We start from the raw sequence: 21487 nt of genomic DNA, 5'->3' as shown, positions 1-21487 counted from the left end.
GAATTATCACCAGCACAACCTTTCCGCAGCGATTGGCCATTTGATACCTCGGTGTGGAGATCCGTCTATGAATGCAGAAAAAGCAGGAGAAGAAACCGGAGAAGAAAGTTCAAGGAGAGGAAAGCCTGAAGCAAGAACGACTCATAAGAGACTCGTGTTTTTTTTTTAAAAAAGTGACTTATTTAGAGCACGCATCTGACGACGATAGCAGAACGAAACTGCTTCCACCTCCGTTGTTGTACCATTATCAAAATGCTATGCTCTCAGGAAAGGGAGCCAAGGGAGGAGAGAAAAAAAAAAACAAAATGCACCGATGACAAACATAACCAGCGGCAGCTATAACGATGATATGCGCAGTTCTCGCGCACATTGCCACTCTCCCGTGGATATTTCAGATCCTCTTTCAGATAAACTGAAAGCAGAAAGACGACCGAAAACAACAAGAAACGTATATATGAAGGGCCTTTTTTTTTCCCGCGACACACAATTGCGTTATGCGCCTCCTTCAGGCGGTTTCCTCTGACTCTAATCCCAGTGTTGTGAAACAAACCACCACAAACAACATAAACCCCAACCTCCAGACAAGGTTACATTGGTTCGATGATTTGTTTCCCCCCGCAGCCAGCACCTCTGCGTCCCGTGCTGCGTCCCGTACTTTCTTTGCCTTCACGCGAGCCTCATTTTCGGCTGCGTCAAGCCGTTCTTTCGCCTCAGTGGCATTATTCAGTAACCCATCAGTCTCCACGAAAGCATTTACTACTTCTGGGTAGCAATTTTTAAAAATTTTATCGGCTTCGAATTCAGATGCCGCAATTACCGTCGTTGTATTTTTGGAAAGAAGCAGATCGACTTCCTTCAAGCAATTATTCGCGAGCTGGCCCTCCTCTGGATCTGCTCCACCTGTGGTGGTTGCTTTTATATGTGACAAGGCAGTTGACAGTGAGGCATGAGCTCTTTCTTGTGTCACGTTTGCCCTTTGTTCCGCTGCTAAGGCATGCTTCACCGTTTTTTGTTTGAGCAGCCACACATTCTTCACGGCACCTCGAAGTTCCTCAAAAGCCGCATCCACACGAAGAAAAGCGGCATATGCGCGTTCTCCACCCCCTCGACCGCCGACGTTGTGGTGGGCTATGATTTGTGCGTTATCATTAGCATCCTGAAGGGTTTCCTCGCCACTTTGTTTTATGGCATCGGTTCTTGTCCACACCTCATTCGCAGCTGATGCAAGCGCTGAAGCTTTGCCGCTTAACGCAACCGCGCTTTTGCTGAGCTGAGCCAACTTTAGCGCTTTGGTGCAGTTGCTCTTAACAACTTCCCTCCGGTGCTGACCTCCAGTGAGTTGCGAGGTTGCGACCATCGCATCCAGCGCCGACACGTATGTGAACACGAAGGCAGTGAGCGCGCAGGACACGGGAAGCATATTGCCTTCTGCACTACAACCAGAAGGGCCTCTGTAATTTATAAAAGATGATATCAGGAGGAAGTGAATGAACGGGGAGGGATGAGGAACAAGTTGAGGGCGAAAAACAATGACAACAGTCGTTTCACATTTAGTGTAGAGCTATTCTCCAACGAAGTGGCGAGTCGTCAAACGACTTCAAGCAACTGGCGTTAACGCGCGGCGTGAGGTATCAGGATGAATAAAGGATTCTTTCTTAGAAAAAAAAAATCTCGCCAGTAACGAAAGCGATGTAACTGGGAACAGAGCTGATGTGAGGCGGAAGCTGCACCACCCCCAATGCCGAGGGAGTTTTTTTTTAAAGATTTTTTTTTTTCAGTACAGAGGTTGAAGTATAGAAACTTTCCACAGAGTCTCTGCTATTCGTGGCTGTACCAGTCGTTTCAACATAACTAGCACCTTTAGCTCGGCAATAAGTTCATGTGCACGCGGATGAAAGGCCTTCCCAAAATTCCTCCAGCACCCCTACGCCATTTTGTGCTCACATCGCTGAGCGTGGACTAACAGGGGGAGAAGCGTTGGTATAAACGTCTAAGGTTCTCCGCAAGAACTGCACGGACAGGTGTCTTGAGGGATGAAAAGGGATTCATCAGATATCGCACACACAATCCGTAGGCTTCGCTAAGGAATAGTCGTGTCTCCTTGTCGGACTCGTGTTCTTTCATGAGCAGCAGTTTAATCGGCGCAAAGCCAACATATGCGGAAACGGAGTACTTTCCATCCAGCGGTTTGTCGATGGAGGGAAGAAAAAAGTCGCCTGTTTTCCACAAGGCATCGTCGAGAAGGTCCATTGAGGCATAAAGAGTCAGTTGGTGTGACATATTCACGCTATCGTTATCACTAAATTTTTCGCACTCAAACAATGTGGAATCATCAGGTCCGACAACCATCAACATCGTCGAGGGCTCTCTTCGTCGAAAGAAACGTCGTTTCCACCGAACGTGTGCAGGGAGGGGGGGGGGTGGGGTTTAGTGATAAAAGGCGAAAGGAAAAGATGGAGGGGGAAAAAAAAAGAAAAACATCCAACATTAGCGGCGCTATCTACTTGAAACTCTCACGCCCAACCCCAGGAAAACAAATACTCAACGACCAGCACTCGGACAGAATTTTAAAAAAAAAAACAAAAGAAAAGAACCAGAACATTGCATTGTTTCAAAACAACGATTTAACGGTGGTGCTTTTCTTTCTCTCCTTCTTGTGACAGGCTCCCTTCACACCTAGCTTTTTTTTTCGTTGGGGAAACCCCTTCGGGTACCTTGGCTTCGTCATCATATGCCGCGTGGCCATTGTGATCTTTTTCCTTAACATCGCTAATATCATTATCTTTACCGTTAATAACTGTTTTCTCCTCCACATCTTCGTGGTCCTCATCCCACGCGATGGTGGTCTCCTTTTTGAAGCATTGCGTCAGCTGTCGGCTCAACATCGCCGCATCCTCAAACACATCAGGCATTTCTCCTTCACAAAGTACAACCGCGTTGTAACCAATGTGCAGGAATTGTTTTCCCCTATAGGTAAAAGCGATTGTGAGTGCCGTGGGCCCTGTGGGATCCGGTATTTTCGCAACATCCGGAGGATCACTGTGTAACACTAATTCGTGCTTTCCAACAGTGGCGAGTGGGCCAACCTCAAATTCATCAAGCACTTGATCCACTGGAAAGTCCCATATTGGCTTCCACGTGAATTTTACATCTATCGAGTGCTTTGGTGGGCAGCCAAATACCTCGAGCACGACCTTCACGGCGATTGGGTCACTAAATGGCGCAGGGCACTTACCGAGCGCGGTTACACTATGTAATGATACTCGTGTAAATGCATCAGACTGACCGGCTGTGGTCATCGCGTTAGCGAAACAGTACCGGTATTGTCTGTCACGTTATTATTATTATTTTTGATGCGTATTTGCATTGTCGTGAGAGCGCAACCAAAAAAAAAAAAAGGAGAGCGTGGATACTCAGGTATGTAGACGAAATATTACACCAAACAGTTTGACGGTACTCACCAATTCCACCCACGGCAGTTAGCTGCTCTTGGGTAGGATGGGGAGGGAAAGCATGTGGACGACAAGTAACTAGGGCTGAACAAATAATTAATATATATATATATATATATATATATATATATATGTTATGCGAGTGCACACGCTGGCTCAGTAGTGCGTGACAGGTTAATAATATTTCAAAAACAAGCCTTAACGCTCCCATAACCCTAACCCTTCAAGGCCCTCATTGAGTGGAATGTCCGACTCCTATCTCCATGGGAAATGAAGGCACGTGCTACACTCGTTCTTTTTGCGAAATATCATGTAGTTTCAATAGCGGTGACTAAAAACTCAAAGTGAGTGACTGTGGCGACTTAGCATTTCCACTGTCTGTAACATGGAATTGCCCAACAGAGCGTTGCGGTTCCCTGCGTGTTTGTGTACCAAAGACATTTGACATCATCATCATCGAAGACTTACGACCAACATAACAACGACATGAGAAGAACCAGCGTGGTTACATGAGGTAATACAGTCATGCGCAGGAGAAAAACAAAAAAAAAACAAAAACAAAAACAACGAAAGGTAATTAACAGGGGGAAGTTTGTGATAATGTACGTGAAAGGCAAATGCTACCATCGATAGATGAATGTCACATACCAGCGCATCTCGACTTCATACACTTCTAACATGTAAACACAGCGGAGCACACATTATTATTATTATTACTATTTTTATTTTGCAGTATTTGGGGATACTTGATTAGCTACTTTTAACTACTGTCGTTGCTTAGTTACGGTCCACTTACTCTTCAAGCGTCTGATATCCACATGTATCGAACTTCATCCCCTCTCCTCCATTCGCACTTGCATCTTTTATTCCACACCTTCCCTTGTTTAATCTATTTTACGGTTAACAAAAAAACCTATGCTGAAAACTACCCACATATTGGAGTGGCGCCGAATGGCGAGGTTTGAAAGAAATAAAAAAAAAGAGGGAGATGTGAGAAGCAGTTTGCTGAAGTGAAGTCGTATAGTGTGAGCAAGTAGTGAGAAGCTCAAAATATGCACTCTTGTATAGCGCGCCTAACTGATGGCACCGTCATCGCCCGAGAGAGAGGGAGGGAGCTCACAAATAGTCACATTTCTCTTTTCTTTTTTTTTTTTGTTGTTGTTGTTTTTATTACTTCTTTTTTTTCTTTTTCTTTTCTTCCCCTCCTTCCCCACGGTTGTCAGAGGTCGTCAAAGTTTGCCAGCGGGTCATCCAAGACGACCTTATGGCGGTCGATGACTTTGGCGTCGTCGTCGTCATCATCATCATCGTCGTCCTCGTCATTCTCAGCCACGAACACATAATCGGAGTGGGCGTTGTTGGCGTCGCGCTCGTCTGCTGAGCGGAAGTCACGAGGGATAATTTCCTTCTTAACAAGTTTTCGCACCTCCTGCGGCGTGTAACGGTGAATAACATCAACAACATCATTTTCGTTGAACTCCCGCTTCGAAACCAACACGACATCACCTTGACCAATCCAAACCTTGCGGACCATCGCCCCTCGAATGACACCAATAACTTTGCTACCGTCGGCTAACTGCAGCTCAAGTCGAAGATTACCGAGAGGTTTCTTCACCTGCGCATATTCCTCATTTTCGTCAGGGTTAGCCAAAACGATCTCACGCTTTTGGTTTTGCATGATTCCCTTCGCGTTACCGGCTTTAAAGGACTTGCCGCCCTTTCCCATATTCTTGGGCATCTTGGCGGGATTATTTAGTAGTTGTGGGGATTAAAAGTTAAGCGTAAAAAAAAAGTGAGTTGGAACTCTTCCTTCCTTCTCTTTTGTGAAACAATAAATGTGAGTGGGACGTAAAAGAAACAAACGGAAGAGAAATGAATGAAATTGAGGGAGGTAAAAATAAAAAGGGGAAGGGCAACGTGACTGCACGAGCAAAAGGGTTATTGAACTTACCTGCACCGAACAGTTTGTCCCTCATTTTTTTTTCCAAAAAAAGAGAAAAAGAAGAAAAAAAGAAAACCCAAACCGCATACAAACACATTTCTTTTGTTTCCGTGTTACAGATTTGGCGTAACAACTGGCGTCAAGTTAGGTATAAAAGAGATTAAAAAAAAAGAAAAAAAAAGACAACAGAAAAGCAAAATACATTTTATTCACGGTCCTTCCAACTGGCAACAATTGCGCCACGCGTGTGTTTATTATGCCAGTCATCCAAAATGTAAGAGAAAGATCCCCTCATGATACTTATTTATTTTGCACATAAACAGGGCCCTCCCCACACACACAAAAAAAAAACAAAAAAAAACTCATGCACGTTGAAAGCACGGGAAGTTGCTCACCAGCGAGAATAAGATGATTACAAACGAACAAAAACGAAATATCTGTGTAAAACGCCTCAAGGAGACAACACGAAAACTGTTAACTAAAGGAGCGTGCAGCCGCGTACAAGGGACGAAAAATTAAAAACAAAACGGAAGGCGAAGAGGAGAGGAGAGGAGCAAAAGAAAAAGAAAAAGAAAAAAAACATAACAACCAAAACAAAATCCAACAGCACATGGTCTAGCACCAAACCATCTTGAGGGCACATGCTGCTTCCATGGCATGTAATTACGCAGAGTATGTGTATGTTTGAACGCAGAAGAACGAACTCGAGGCTTTTAAGCATGCCACAGCACTCGTCTTCCCGTCGTTTATTCTAAGGTAGATGATTACGTAATTTCTTTAGGTGGTACACCCTGGCCACTCCATAAGCCCCACATACTCCACATTTAAAAAGATTGCCACGTGAACGGCAGCAAAAAAAGAAAAAAGAAGAAAAAGAAGAAAGAACAAAACACCGACAAAAAGAAACTTGAAACACACCGGCGGCACCACACTCGCTTGCCCCAGAGGTGTATAGAGGAGCCGCTCCGGTCTTCCAAAAATAGTCAAAGTTGTGTAATAGTACTTCTGAGCATGACAATTTTCAATACATTAACGTAGGGGATCATTGACCCCCTTCTTCACCTACTAATTTCCACTACACTACACTCCACGCAGGTACGAGTGCTGCGCTTCCATATTGTTTGCCATAATCATTTGGCGTAAACCCTCATGTGACCATGGAAGAATGTTGAGAGTGGGTTGTGATAACGGTTGCAGCGGCAGCGCTGGTGGTCTGGCGTCCCATACAGGGGGTGATGGATCAGCGCGTGGTGATTCCATCGGCGGAATCTTTCGGGCCTCGTATTTCTCAGTTCCTTGCAACCCGGGAAGAATACCGATGTGTCTTCGGCGCCTATTCTGAGCCTCAAATGTAAAGTGCGTATCTGGAAGTGACCGCCAATTGTATTCACAGGTTTGTAGATTATATTGTGTAGGTTTTCCGCACACTTCCTCCTCCTTTTTCCATGGTGACATCGTTTTTCTTTATTTTCTCTTCGCTTTTGCCTTTGTTTCCTTCTTCGTATCAATAACCGTTGGGTGCGTTTACCCAATCAAATGCAGGCCGTCGGAGTGGGAGGGACACTCACCAGTTGTAGAGGCGGTTACAAAAAAACAGGCAAACGTTGTCGCCTGTTCAACGGCAGTGGAGTTCTACCACTGTGAGCCTAATTTGCTTATATATATATATATATATATTCCGGCAAACCCTTTTCTCTAAATGACTACTACTCACCTGGTTCCACCGGCAACAAACTTAAACTCTCTCCTCCTTTCCCGCCTCTACACTAAAACAAAGAGAGCTAATGAAGTAAAGACAGGGCATTGTCCACACTTTCGCAAGTAGGGAAGTTGAAGACGATGTTACGAAGGCACGTTGCGTACGCGAACAAAAAAAGAAAATGTAGAGAACGATAGCAGAGAGACGTAAGAAATCGTCTACGACGCGCAGAAGATTCCACATAATCCCAATTCACTTCAGTTACCGATGCTCTTCATCGCGGCCAGGCTCAATCAGATGAAACGCTTTCCAAACAACTGCATTTTTCATCCGACTCGCTGTGGCTGCGGACCATCACCGGCGGGGGACGGCTCCCCACCCTCACCCGCCGCTGTGTAGCTTTCATCGTCAAGATCCAAGTCTTCATATTCCCCCGTGTTTGCAAGCATTTCGTTATGCCATTCCTCTTCCTCCTTCTCTGTCCATAGAGGATCAACATCGCTTGGATGCGGCACATTCCGCACACCCCAGTACCGCAGCTTCGCGTGGCGGAGACGCCACCAATGGTGAAACTCTTCTGTTTTGAATTTGCTTGCCCAACGATCAAATGCCATTTGCATGTGCGGTGGACGCTGAATGCCCTTTTCCGTTTCCACAATACGTGGTGGGAGGAAAAAACGCTCCGGTCCTGCGCTGTAGTCTTCGCCCTTGTGATTGTCACTCATATCCCGGTTCTTGTACTCGACGAAATACATGGCCACTGCGTCGGTACGGCGGCGACTCTTGAGGCGCGTCATCATGGCATATTTCGCGTTCATATCCTTGAACCGACGCGGGTATTCATCAAAGGCCTTATCCACCATCAGGGGGTCATGCAGAAAATATGCAAGCTGCTGCCGCGAGTCCGTGTCGCCCGCCTTCGCGAGTTCCACCACGTGGTCTGCTAAAATTCGCAGCGCTGGGGCACGTGCGCCTCCAACAATGCAGTAATCCTTTCGAATCATTTCTGTGACCATGCGACGGGCGATTTGTTGCCGGTGGAAAGGGCTGCGGGCGCGAAACTTTGGCAACTTCCCTCTTGTCCAGCCGTAATCCGCCATGAGGGGCTCCGTCGTGTCCCACGGCTTGTAGGTAATTGTGGGGTTGTCGTCAATACCAGCGTAACGGGCCTTGCGCGTGCATCCAATAACTGGTGGCGCCCTACCAACTACTAGGAGCGTAATCCTCAGCATTGTACTAAATGAAGGTGGAATAACAAAAGGAGACCATAGGATTGGGTGCAAACAGGACGAGCAACGGGCGTAAAATGGGAGTGAAAGGGCGAAATACTAAATAGGAGCACTACGATCAGCCCGACGCGGCGTCGTCTCTTCGAGAAGCGTCCACGTACATCGGCGAAACAAGTAACTGAACACCAACGATCAGATGCAAAATAAAAAATATGTTAATTCACACTTCACTCACCACTCAAGGTGGTTTCGCAGAGCAGGCAGGCAAAAACCCTGCGTGCGGGGGAGGTAGGGGAAGAAATACGATAAGAATATATATATATATATATAACAAATCGATCGGAAAAAAATAGATAAGTAGCGAAAACGAATAACGTTACAACATACAGCAACCGGAAACACTCTTTTTGAAGGCACGTGTTTACCGACCATGGAGGGAGATGGTGAATAAGTGAGTACCCTGCCAGTCAGCAATAACTAGGATTCTTTAATTTTTCTGGTGCGGCCCGCAGCAACTCCCTCAAGAAAGCAAAGAACGCCCTCCAATACATCACAAGCTTTGGTGTGGATTATATGAGGGAGCATATTCTTAGTTATACCAAACCAATTGAGGATTACATCAACGTTCACAGCAACTGCACCACCGAAGCGTAACTGAGGGGCAAACTGCACATTGCGCAGCGGTTTCATATAGCGCTTGTCCACAGCTTTCTTGCCTTTTCTTGAACTCATATCAGACAATGAAGTGGCTACAAGCCCAGTTACACTGGAACTAGAGATGGCGATATCCGCATCGACGCCTCCTCTCTCCCCTTCCTCCTCTACAACAGCTGTGCTGGTTGGGGCTCTGTTATCCGCCCCCGGTGGTGTCATCGGCATCGAGCCTTCAGGTGCGTTCCACATGTCATCAATCTCGCCGAAGCGCTGGAATGGTTTGGTCTTCTTCGTCGCCTTGAAGGATCGGACGAGTTGAATTAATTCCTGGAAATCCTGCAAACCAGGATTACCTGTCCACGGGTGCACTTGATGGAGGGTCATCACATAACCCACTTCACTGCTTCCAACTTTCTGACGAGTGTAGAATTCATACCTGTTGATGCCGTGGAAACCAAGAATAAGCACCTTCGTTGCTCCGGGTCGATAAAGCTCCATGTTGTTTGTATTAATTTCTAACACCCGCTTGACTACAGTGTCCTCTTCGCTTGGACACTCCGCAAACGACAAGGTTGCATGCGGGAATGTCGCTATGATGCAACCTGCCTTATCCACACCGCCCGAGGCGTTGCCAAGAAGGATGGAAGAGCGATCAAGCACAACCTCTATTGACCCGCAGGGAATACGAGTGAGTTTGTTGCCCATAAATGGAATATAGGAAGTGCTCTCTGCATCACTATTGCTACTGCTGCACGTCCCATCCTTGCTTTTAATGACCTTATCTTGACCCTGTTCTTCTTCTTCGGGTATCGCAACGAACGATGGCGTGATATTGAAATTGTCATGCAAGGGTGGTCGACCCTCTCGACTGCTTGACCCTCTACCGGCGCGAGTTCCAGAAGCATGGAATCCAACTTCCTGCTCAGCAAGGCGACCACTTTCTCCCTTATCCTCTTCTGGTGAGGTGTGGCCCGTCTCCATGCCCAATTTCGCCAACTTCATTTTCGCTGCCGCACTCTGCTCCGCGACAATATTACACCAATCGGTAAACGTACGCACGAAAGTGGGGGCCGTACTGGGCGTTATGACTACGTTACTGCGGCTCAAGGATACGTCCAGCCTCACGTTTGTCGCAACCCCTTCGCCCGTGCTGTCCATGAAGTTGAGGATAATTTCCCCAACCTGGCCCTCGAGTAAGTCCCTCAGTTGCCGTTCCTTGAACACAGCATGCAACTTCTGCGCACAAAGCAAGTATCGGAACGTCCGCCCTGCAGGGGACCGCACGACCTTGGTTGATCCACCACTATTAGATAGAGAGAATCCCTTTAAATATATTGTGTCAACCCTCGCCACGCCGGAAAGAACTCCCTCTGAGCGGAGCATGATGCTCCTCACCGAAGCGTCGATACATACCTTTTGCGCCTGATCAATGGACGACTGTGCTATCACCAGTGCGAGGCTCATGCTCCCCACAGACACCAAATGGGCGTTACCAGACCCCAAGTCGACCCGCACATTTCCGTGTGATCCCGTAACAGCAACAACTAACGACCTCTCCGCCTGCTTTGTAGCAACCCCGCGCCGCCGGATATACGGATTGGCCTTCATTTTTTCCCTGAAGATGGCAGCACCCCGATCAAAAATGCGGTTTATGCTGGCCAGTGACTCTAATAAACTACGCTGCCACAACGCCTGAAAAATGAACATCTGCGACACGTATGGAGCGCGCACCGTCAGCTCCATCTTTCCGCTACTTGATGCATCTCTTGGAAGGTGTACGTAGACGTTCGTGAGCACCAGAGCATTATCGTGCTGTTGTAGTGCTGCTTGCGCTTCCACTTCTTGCAGATACATTTCCACGGACTTCACCTCCATCTTGGCTTGACATTCCACACGCAGACGGCGGACACATAGTAGTAGTAGAACAACAGGAGGGCTGTACACTGGTACATCCTCAATCCACGTAGTAGATGGTGTCTGAATCCGCTTTATAAAGAAATCAACACTTCCCACTCGATCATCAAGGGAAAGGGTGAAGCTTATGTTTGACGCGGGCTCTGTGGTTAGCACAAGACGGAACTCTGTAACACGGATCTGCACACTAAGTAATTTCCGTTTCCCATCACTATGATTTGTTGGCGCATCCTCGTGCCCATGCTGAAGCCTTTTCTCTTGATCCTGTAGCGAAGGTGGTGATGTTGTCTTTGGTTGGTGAGAGTTCCCCAAGCGTCCCAAATTTTGGTGCGCTACTGCCTTCTTTGATTGTAATTCTGCATTTGATAGCACGGACAGGAACGCGCGGGGAAGCGGCAACGCCACATCTGCAACAGTGGAGTAGCGGGCGAGATGTTTTATTTCTTCATCCCTCTCCCACCCTTTGACAAGTTTCAGTGTATTGGCAACGTGCTCTGCACTATCGCGAGCCTGTATCACCTCCCATTCCTCAATCTCGTGGGCTAGTGAAATTATGGAGGGATCTATTTCGATTGTGTTTTCCCTTATCTCCACGCGGGCGATAAGTCGCTCTTCGTCTGCCATGCTCCCACCATAGCTTCCCATTACCATTGCTGTCACTTCGGGGAGAGGTATCTTAAGTAGAACAGACATCAGCTTTTTGGCTGCAAGTCCGCTCGGAACCCTTGGACTACCCGGAAACTCGGCTTCTCCGCCTGGTGCAATGGGTTTGAATTTCACCTGTCGTTTTGAGGTTCGGTTTACCTTGTTCACTGTGCTTCCCAGTTGCTGCGATGACGCATTAGTGTTGGTTGCGGTACCTCTTTGAATAGAGTAAACATACATTTCACCCGCTTCAAGACGTGCCGTCACGTCAAAGTTGTACAATATGGGCGTCAGTTCAGCCTGTTGCAGCACACTAGTTACTGGGCACTCTGGATCAGTATGATGTGTCCTCCTTCCTCTTTCCCGCCTATATCTCTCGGGACCACCAGATGCTGTATGTATACCAGACGGTTCTGCAATCACCTCTGCTGATTTTGTCTTCGCGTCCGCGCCGCCTTCGCGGTGCCGGAAGACGGAAGAAAGAGACTTGGTCGACATCTCATTCGTGAACTGGCTGAGGATGCTTGCAGTTTGTGTGGACACGGAGATCTGCGGGGCACTCATATCCATTACCGACCCAATGCTCACGCTCCTTCCACACCTGTTGATATGCAAAGGTATTTCAATAGAGTTGAACGATACCTTCGAAAGCGAATTACGGTACTCTCCCTTCCCGGGGCTCGTGAGGGTACCAATACCACCGAATACGTGCGTGCTGCTGAGCACACTTTTGGCTGATGTGCCTCGCTCAAGCGGTGAGCCGTCACTGCAGTAAAAGTGCGCATCACTAAGCATAAACTTCGACGTAAATATCTGCCTCGTCCCTGTGGAAGAATCAGTGGCACCCAAAAAAGCACCGATACCGTCGCTTCGCAGTGCCCCTACTGATTTGGTTGGCAACAGGGGCACTCGCTGCTGTGACATGAGGGCTCGGCACACAACAGTAGTGCCCTCCACCTTCACCTTCATCGCCATAGTCGGAACAAAGTCCTTGCGGTTTAATAAAACATCACTGGGGCATCCACGGTGGGAGGCGTCGGTGGTGCCCTCCAATATTGTACGATAAGGCGCGTCCCCAAACGGGACAACAGCAAGAAAATTAGTCATCGTCACGAAGAACTTATGGTCGGAGGTGGTTTGGAATATACTTCCCTCCACCACGTCCTCACAACTTGGTTCCACCGAAAGCGCAATTGAAGCGCGTCGCTGACTTGCCCCACTTTGCCCTGGTATTACATTGTTTGTTAACGCAATAAGGCGCTCTACCTGTTGACGTTGTGTGCTAAGCATTTGTTGGCTTTCCCGCCGCTCTAAGCGCGTTAAACGCTGATACACAGCGGATTTTGCGAGTTGACGGTGGTATTTCCGACTTTCGCGCCTTGCAGCTCGGTGCATTTTGTCCGCCAGTTCCTTCGCCTCATCAATTGATTGCTGCAACAGTTGAGCTAACCCAACGCGGGCGATAAGAAGCGGTGAAAATATGGCCACGTTCCAGCGTGTGGCGGTATTGCCCACGTTCCCCAAACTGCGAAGACTTACAGAGGTTCTCACAGGCGCAGTTGCAGCAATGCTTTTAAGTGCTGAGTGGAGTTCATTTGTATCACTCCGCCCAGTGGACAATGTGAGAGACGTTTCGAATAGACCCCATATAAACCCGTTGAGCGTGCTGATCGACCGCTTTCGTTCCTGATCCAGTGAATTTGGCAACGAAGACGACATCAGTTTTTCTTTCGAAGATCTCCCACTCGAGCTCTCCGCACGTTTCTGAAGGTACTCCGACTGGTGAAGGAAGGTTTGAAGTTGATCATAGTCATCACGGTCCACAAGGGCGACCTGCACATTCGCGACTTTCAGAGTCATATGGGACCTGCACAAGTCATCATCCTCGGTTGTGTACATCCTCCCCTTTAACCGCCAGGCGGAAAAGCGCATGTTAGTCATGGAGGTGAGATAAGATATGCGGAGTCCTTCGACCAGCAGTAAAAAGTTACTCTTTCTCCTCTGGTTGTCTTGAAGATTTAAATTTCCCACTTTTTGCTGTGGATCCACCTGTTCGGCTTCTCCTGGTTTGAAAATCTTTGTAAGGGTTGAGCGTACGGTCGACGCCCGGTTGAAAATAAAAAGCAAGTGACTAACGATGATGGGAGACACGGTCACTTCCACGGTTTCTGTCAGGCACATGCCCGAACGCCTTAGCCGATCACTGTTGTAGAAAACGAAAATATTTGGCAGACTCATTGTGTGTCTTCCAGACGTTGGGCTGGACGATGATAGTTTGGTGGGATGCAAATGCCCCTTTAGTGCCAATCGCCCCTCTGAGGAGGCATTCAAGAAAAGCGACGCAAGGGGAATCGTCAGGTTAGAAGTCATATTTTGTGGAAGGTCACTCTGCAGAAGCGCGTCACGAACTCGCAAAGAACAGCAGCATGCATATATCTTGCTCTGTGGTCTCACCCCGAGGTGATAGCCGCCGGCCAAAACCGTCTGCGAAGTGTACATTGTTTGTAGTACCGACGGGCCCAGCCATTCGTGAACCCACTGTTGAAGTTGCGGCTGCACAATTTCACTAGCCTTCGGTCGATATGGCAGTGATAGCACCGCACTTCCAATGTCCACTTGCACATTGACCTGTTCACCTTTTTCAGAGCTGTCAGCTACCCAACTGGTGTCTGGTGGGTCCGTTTTACACCCTTCGGCACTACCCCGAGGGCCTTCTTGTTCAGCATGGTGCATGTCAACCCGAAGCTGTTTAGTGCTCGCAACGAAGACGCGCGGATCCTGACGGTGAGTTTTCTCACTCACCTCCTCATAATCGATAACTTCAAACCCATCTGTACAAGGTGCTACCACGTCTGCAACGTATTGCAGCCTCATGGTCTCCGCTGCGAAGAACCCGCTATTTTTCATACGCAGCTGAGGTGTCACGGAAGGAGGAGTGGGATAGTGACCCTTGGGGGCGGCTGTGCGGGCTCTGTCCGCCCATGCACGTAATTGCCGTTTAATCCGCTCAGAGAATGCTTCTGTTAGAACATGCGTCTTCACGCACTCCCGCGAGTTGATAGCTTCTGCCCGCGCTTCCCCAAACCCCGCGAGCCCAGTACCCTTTATTTGGAGAAAGTTCATTTCGGACTGAATCATGCACACATCAATGTTACCGAGTGCAAAGCTCCCTCTAAATGTCACCTGGTTACAATCATTCGCCGCGTCTGCCCGAGGTTGACTAGAGAATCCACAATCCACTTCTGGTGAGCCTCCCTCATCATTCGGGGTTTTGGAACACTTAGATTCAGATATGATTTCTATTGGCGAATCCGCTACCCATTCGCTCCCCTTTACCGCTCCCATGATATGCAATAGTGAGGGAAAACACCTCGCCACGGCATGCTCCACTTCGCCAATAAATTGAATCTGCACCGTACTGAGTTGGGGTGGTCGACGCTTCCATTCCTGACTCGGCACAAACCCTGAACACACTTCACTGGAGCTCAATGTCACCGAAGAATTCTGCCTCACAAGGGGCCTCGATGGGACGGACAGGGGGTCGTGCGCGCGCTTCATTGGTACCCGCACGACAAACTTCGCTTGCAGTCGGCTTATTTCGACCACGTTGGGACAGCGCGTGTCCACGCGCAAGTAGTGACCGTCGCGGGACACGTCTAAGAGTTCCAAACGGACAACCCGTATGGACCCCACACCCTGAAAGACGCGACTGCCTTCAATGCCATAGTTCCGGGTCGTTGGTACAGCAGAATGTAAATGTTCAAAGTGCGCCACAGAGCTTCCCGGCGCACCGTGACTCCCCTCACGGGCCTCGTTGTCATCGTTGTGGCTGCTCCAGGTTTCTGGTGAAGGTCGCCCACGGTACCAGCGAGGATATTCTTGTGCACACCAAGCTCCATTAAGTCGTTCCCACAACGCCAGTGTAGAGTGCAAGTAGAAGAAGAAGTCGCGAGCGGCGTGAAGGGCGATAGTGTCTACGGATAAATGGTAGATACCGTTTTGTATACCCTGCGTGTTTTGATGGCGCATGCGGCCACGAATCGAAGTAAAGTATAAGACGGCGAGTGTGTCCTTTCTGTCATAATCAATCCCTGGGACCCTCACAAACGGGTTATCGCTCCGAAGGAGGGGTTCGTGCTCGATCTGGGTGATGACAGCGAGAGATGAACACGTGGTGGACAACGAAAACGTTTTCGTCTCATCCTGCCTTGTAGCACGTGGCGGTGGGTGTGTTTGTTGCATCACCACTTGTGCCGACCGCGCGCATAACTGCGTGCTGTAAACGCCACGTGCCCGGGCATCGTGCACCACATTATCTGAGGGCAGTGGAAAATCTGTCACAACACTTATTCGTGTGGATGGAATGCAGACGCTCCAGATATCCACTTCAGAATACCAGCGCTTCTGATGCGCGCGATTTCGGCTTGGCTGCTTGCGTGCAAACAGATTCTTCATCTCCTTCTCAGCGGGAGTCGATGAACTTTTAATCAAGTTCCGCATCCCCTTCAAACCACTTGTCTGCCTCATATGCCTCACCGGCAACATTGGGGCCGCTGCAGTGTCTGCTGTTTCTCCTCCATCCAGTGAAGAATAAAGGTTATGTGTGGCAAACACGGACTGAAGCCTTGTGTTCGCATCGAAGAGTAGCTTTTCCACAAAGTCTTGTGCCACAAGGCAGTTTAGTGGTGCCAAGAATTCAACATGCATCTGTTTGGACGTGGTGCCTTCCTGCGAGCGTTTGCGGTTATCGGCAGTCCGCTTCGCCCACATTCCCGCCCCCTCGGCACTCCAGAAGGCACTCTCACCTTCGCCACCAACATTGCCGTTACATGCATCAACTGTTCGCTGCAGCATACGAAGTGTCGGGGTTGTGGGTGGCCTTTTCGAGGGAACGAAACCCACTGTGGGCATCGGTGCCCGGAAGTGGGTTCGATCCCTCGCGATCACACGCTTGTTATGCGCCGTGTTGTCACACCCATCGGGCGTGTCTTTCTGGGAATCCGGACGGTCAAAGGAGAATCGGCGCAAGAAGTGTGTGGAAGTGATTAGCTTTCGACTCAACGTAGTATTACCCTCCGACGCTCTTGGCGATGCAGACACTGACGACACACAATCCAGTGAGTTGGTTATCAAGTCATTGCACTCATCCGGAAGGTGGTCCACCCGCCTACTGAACTCATCGTCAGGGGTGTGGCTGGTGCTACAGATGCCGCGCTCAAAGACATCATCGCTTTCACACAGCTCTTTCATCATATCATCCTCATCACTATAGGAGAGTAGCTCGTCTGTTTGTGACACACATGTAGCGAAGGCGTTCGTTTCGCTTTTATTGAAACTCGTTCCATCGCTCTCGTCACTTTCAACCAGCGAGCTTCCACCCGCAGGTATGCCCATTCTGGTGTTCGTTAGTGTGGATACATTTCCAGCTGATTGTTCCGCTTCTCTGCCTGAGCACTTAAGTTGTTGAGGAGGTGCTGCGGTGCCCTCGCATCCCTGGTGGTGCGTGGCCTCCGTGGGTCCGTCTTCATTCTTGCAGTCCTCCACTGAGTCTCCTCCGTTCTTTCCATCTTGATTATACACTGGTAATTTGTGAAGTACCCCTGCACTCCGCAGCTCCCTTTCGTCTCCTTCTTCCTCTTCCCCTTTCAGAAAGAAGGACAAGTGCGGGTCGTCAGCCCCCCCTTTTGAGTCCTGTAAACTTTCGTCCCGCATGCATGGCCTGCGCACGTGAGCAAGCGCTGACGTAAAGAACCTGTCTGTGTCGTGTTCAAACACGAAGTGGCGCTGCTTCTTCCTGTGTATTTCGAGCCCTTTGTCAAAAGGGTAGGCGACGCTGCGCTGTACATGAAGTGATGTTTCAAGACGAAACACCTCAGCAAAGGGGCTTGTCTCATCTTTGATGTTGTGGTTGCTACTCCGGCAATATCCACACAATTCAATACCACGGAGGGCGGCTGTTGTACGCACATTGGAGTTGAGATCATTCTTGGTGGTTGAAACCAGCTGGACGCCTGATGGAAACTTTACCTCAAAGTAATTGTCAGGACCCACAGCCACACAACCCTGTACAGAAGGTATTGATACGAGTATCGTATGAATTGCGTAGTCCTTTGCAGAGTCCTCTGCCTCGTCCAATTGCTCAAGAAACTCCTGAAATCCACTTGCCACAACTGCGGGAACTAGTTCGGAGAAGGGAATCTTCAGAAACGGCCCACCGTGGGTGAGAAATCGAATAAGCGTTAAGCGTGCGGCTTTACACCTTGCGTTTTCCTCTCCCCGCGGCCTGGGTAGTAGGGAGGAAGTTCGCACGCGTCTGAAGCATGCCGGCGGCCTCCCACTTGTGGGTACACGCCGCCTCCCTCCCTGTGCGGGCGTGGTCAGTACGCAGTTGTCCGCAGAATACGCTGCTACGGTTCGTGCCTTTTCAATTTCTGCAAGCAGGCCCTCATCGCTCTTAAAGAATTGTTTCCTGAGGGTCGTAAATAACTCTGTTAGCAATGCCACCTGCTCCACAGTCATATAGAAGGAGATGCCATCTACAACGCATTCGGACGCACTGTAAAATAAAGTTCGCAATGGCGGGAGCCCAAAGTGCCTTACAATACCCAATGAAACATCACCACAACACAGGAATGTAGAGTCTGCAAGGTCCCCCGTAAGAGGAGCAGGAAGACGACCGTATATTGGGGATATTGTAAGGCCTATGTCTGTCACACTAGCCTGTCTCATTACGGTAATATCTAGCGTGCTGAAGCGCAGGTTCACTTGGGGAGATTTAGCTTCTCCCGTCCGCAGCGTGACGTCAATGTCAGTGAATTTGACCGTTGTGTTGAAGTCCAAACTATTGGTAGGAGGTTGGTCCTTCTGAAGGTACGTGTGGAAGGCACTACGGACGTTTTTCGGCGTGTTAATTTTTGGGTGAATTTTGGACAGTGGCCAGAAAAGCTCGTCTGGTCGCACTACACATGAGGAACCTCCAAATAAGTTTTCAAACAACTCTGTGAAAGTGGCGATATGCGGCGCCATTAGATGACCGCGCACTCCCGTTATGTCAAATTCGTAGTCCAAATAGTTCCTCAACTTACTTTGCCCCGTCTCGGGATCTATCGGGTCCATGTCTTGTGGTACAGTTTGATTGGGTACGTTGACCGTGTGCATACCTTTCACAAATAGTTTGTCAACGCAGCCAAATGGACTGGAAATGTCGACAAGTTCGTGCAGCGGGTGACTGTGAGGCACCGACAGAAACAGCTCGATGCCTGACACTGATATCTCGAACGGCCGCCGCACTTCCGTGACGGAACTCAGAAGATACGAATCTGAAGGCACCGTCACAAACATGTAACCACCAGTTTTCGTGGACAGCGTTAAGAATACGTTCGCCGCTTTGTCATTGATGTTTTCGCTGTAAATGGCATTGTGCATGTTACCATTCAGGTGAATTTTGAAAGTTCCTGCAAAGATACACTCAAACCTCCTGACGGTTGGTATAAATTCCTCCACGAATAACTTATACGTGTTGTATTCTTCAGTTGTGAAGGGCTTTCCATGGTACATGTGCGGCACAAATAGCCAGTCAAGACAGAGGTCGCCGAAGAAGCTTATATAATCCATGTGCCACCACACCTCTGCATTTTCCATTACAGGGAGAATGTTCCACAATTTGCGCCCATTGTACGGTTTGTCACTAAGTTTGTCAACGAAAAGCTCAATTTTGTCCATGCTCATGCACACCGCGCTCTCCTCCTGTATCGCATTGGTCGCAACCAACACATCCAACCCCGTTAGTAAGCTCTCCATGCACTGTTTCTCTTCGTGGGGGAGGGGATTTTTCAGCTTTTGCACATACGATGAACCACGCCCAAGCGTTACAGCTACCATCCCCTTCCGACCCGAGTCGCACAACCCAAAAGGCGGAGTAGGTGCGATGGTCTTCCGCTTAAACGGTATGATGAGAGACGTCTCACGTAGGAGCTCGATGTAAATCTCAAAGCATCCGTGAGGTCGTTTCTTACCTAGTTCAAATTTGAGTGACTCAACCGACTGGTATGTATTGGGTACGAAATATTCTTTCAACTGCATTATAGAAAAATTGGACCACGGTCCATGGCACAAGTCTGGTGTATCAATAAGAAGTTCAATACCCGATTTTGGCAAATCAGACTGACAACTGACTTCTTCCCCAGCGTAAACGTTGGGGAAGTCGCGATAGTAAACGAGGTGGGCCGATGATTCCTCCTTGTCACCGATGATTGTCCCATAGTCCTTAATCAGGACGGCGGGCTCGTCGAGTAGGGGCTCTGGTTTTTGCTCTGGTGGCACACCTTCGCAGTATAGCAAGAAAGAATCCCGCCACTTGTCCCACACGCTTCTTGGCTCATGCTGCTCCTCAGTACTTTTCATGGGAAACCAGCGGACACACAACTCTTCTAGCGTTGCCTCCGTGACGAGACGGCATATGTCAACGCTCGGAACGCCTTCTTGAGCTAAATAGCTAAGACCATCAGCCCGCTTAAACCCAACACGGAGGAAATATGGGTGCTCGGCGGCAGCACCGCCAATGTTCACGTAGCTTGTGAAGAGTTCCACTTCCACCGCCCCAACGAAGTCATAAAAGCGTTGCATGATGCTCTTTGTGTTCTTCCGGCGGTGCTGCTCCACGGTTGCTCGCGTGCGCGCACCGTCAAAGACATCCTCGACACCGGTATCCTCTACCCTGCTCGACATTTCTTCCTCACTTTCCAGCCCTTCGTGCTGCCGCTGTTCTCTCCCTTCCATGGGGTCGCGTGGAGCGGTGGAATCATTCTCACTTTTGCAAAGGGGTCGGAAGATGCCCCACAAACTCTTGAAGACTGAATCGTTATGCCTCGGCTTCCTCTCCTGTTCGCTTCTTTCCACGGTCTCACTCTTTCGATAGTTTCCCGTGGCGTTGTAAAAGGTGAGTTCCATTCCGTTAAGATGAACACGAACCCTACCACATTTTTTTTGGATGCGTACCAAGCTCATGTCAAGGAGCTTTACAGACTCGGGTGGCTCACCGTTGATTCCCACTTCAGGTTCCACATGGACTGCGGTAACACTGCTGTAATTTCCGTCACCGCCACCCCCTTTCGAATTGGCATCACTGTTACGGCAATCTGGTGCGTAGAACATTCGGGCGCTAGTAGAGGGAATAGATGCACATGATACATTCACCTCCCGCTGCCTGGTGGGGACTGTTCTGTGACTTTCTCTACTATGCTCCAAGTTATAGCTGCTACGATGGCTGGTGTTTTCATCACCGTTGTGTCCCACCACAGAATTTGAGGCACCGTCCACATCAGCCATCTCATGTAGCTCCGAGCCCCAGTCCAAATTGTTGAACCTCTCATCGTCGACTAGAGGAGCGGGGTCTGATTCTCTATTAACCGGCTCCCCGCTTTCCAAACGCACGAGTAATTTTCGCTTGGACCGCTCAACGTCGACAATTACACCACGCACCCACTTCGTTTTCACCTTTGCCAAGCACTGTGTTCCCTTCAGATCATCCTTCATCATGAAATCCCGCACCTTTGCCCATGAGGGATCACCAAACCAAGAATCCCAAAAAACAAAAGAAATGTAACCGTCCGTGACACGTAGTGTCATGTTCTCGTCCTGATAAAAGAAATTCTGGAAGAATATCCGACATCCGGGAGGAGACAGAAGAAGACCGCCCAGGTGAACTCGTGAGGTTGATGGCAAGAAACAATAGCGCAGAACAGTCTGAACGGCGAAGCTGAGCAGCTTGTGTTGATACATGATGAGAACCATAACACACACGAAGAGAAAGAGTGTGGCGAAAAGAAACTGGAGAAATTTAGAAGTGTCGAAGCCTGTCGACTCCGGTCCCGGCTCCATTTTTTTTCCAGTTATTCTACCGACAACCCCTTTACGTCTTCCTTGTGCTGTGTGTCCCACTAATGCTCCTGAG

General features: G+C 48.9%; 7 protein-coding genes across 7 annotated transcripts, besides 11 other annotated features; all 7 read right to left on the bottom strand.

Annotated features, from left to right (window-relative positions):
- Positions 1-21487: part of a sequence feature (sequence corresponds to BAC RPCI93-11J15) that runs on past both edges of the window.
- Positions 506-1420, bottom strand: Tb927.8.5910 (hypothetical protein; the record flags this gene model as incomplete). The annotated part of the gene is made up of 1 exon (XM_842328.1): positions 506-1420. One exon carries the CDS (start codon positions 1418-1420, stop codon positions 506-508), a length of 915 nt encoding a protein of 304 aa, XP_847421.1.
- Tb927.8.5900 (hypothetical protein, conserved) lies at positions 1960-2349 on the bottom strand (the record flags this gene model as incomplete). The annotated part of the gene is made up of 1 exon (XM_842327.1): positions 1960-2349. The coding sequence occupies one exon, from the start codon at positions 2347-2349 to the stop codon at positions 1960-1962; it is 390 nt and encodes a 129-aa protein (XP_847420.1).
- Tb927.8.5890 (hypothetical protein, conserved) lies at positions 2625-3299 on the bottom strand (the record flags this gene model as incomplete). The annotated part of the gene is made up of 1 exon (XM_842326.1): positions 2625-3299. One exon carries the CDS (start codon positions 3297-3299, stop codon positions 2625-2627), a length of 675 nt encoding a protein of 224 aa, XP_847419.1.
- Positions 3552-3585: a microsatellite.
- Positions 3989-4019: a microsatellite.
- Positions 4153-4179: a microsatellite.
- Positions 4584-4651: a sequence feature (A-rich).
- Positions 4672-5190, bottom strand: Tb927.8.5880 (eukaryotic translation initiation factor 1A, putative; the record flags this gene model as incomplete). Its single annotated transcript, XM_842325.1, has 1 exon — positions 4672-5190. The coding sequence occupies one exon, from the start codon at positions 5188-5190 to the stop codon at positions 4672-4674; it is 519 nt and encodes a 172-aa protein (XP_847418.1).
- Positions 4737-4773: a microsatellite.
- Positions 5547-5592: a sequence feature (T-rich).
- Positions 5905-5993: a sequence feature (T-rich).
- Positions 6247-6300: a sequence feature (CT-rich).
- Positions 6475-6849, bottom strand: Tb927.8.5870 (hypothetical protein, conserved; the record flags this gene model as incomplete). The annotated part of the gene is made up of 1 exon (XM_842324.1): positions 6475-6849. The coding sequence occupies one exon, from the start codon at positions 6847-6849 to the stop codon at positions 6475-6477; it is 375 nt and encodes a 124-aa protein (XP_847417.1).
- Positions 7051-7071: a microsatellite.
- Tb927.8.5860 (50S ribosomal protein L17, putative) lies at positions 7420-8325 on the bottom strand (the record flags this gene model as incomplete). Its single annotated transcript, XM_842323.1, has 1 exon — positions 7420-8325. The coding sequence occupies one exon, from the start codon at positions 8323-8325 to the stop codon at positions 7420-7422; it is 906 nt and encodes a 301-aa protein (XP_847416.1).
- Positions 8633-8653: a sequence feature (AT_rich).
- Tb927.8.5850 (hypothetical protein, conserved) lies at positions 8800-21414 on the bottom strand (the record flags this gene model as incomplete). The annotated part of the gene is made up of 1 exon (XM_842322.1): positions 8800-21414. The coding sequence occupies one exon, from the start codon at positions 21412-21414 to the stop codon at positions 8800-8802; it is 12615 nt and encodes a 4204-aa protein (XP_847415.1).

This window comes from Trypanosoma brucei, chromosome 8 (genome assembly GCF_000002445.2).
Source record: "Trypanosoma brucei brucei TREU927 chromosome 8, complete sequence".
In the NCBI taxonomy this organism is placed as follows: domain Eukaryota; phylum Euglenozoa; class Kinetoplastea; order Trypanosomatida; family Trypanosomatidae; genus Trypanosoma; species Trypanosoma brucei.
This window is presented reverse-complemented; position numbering and strand designations above follow the sequence as displayed.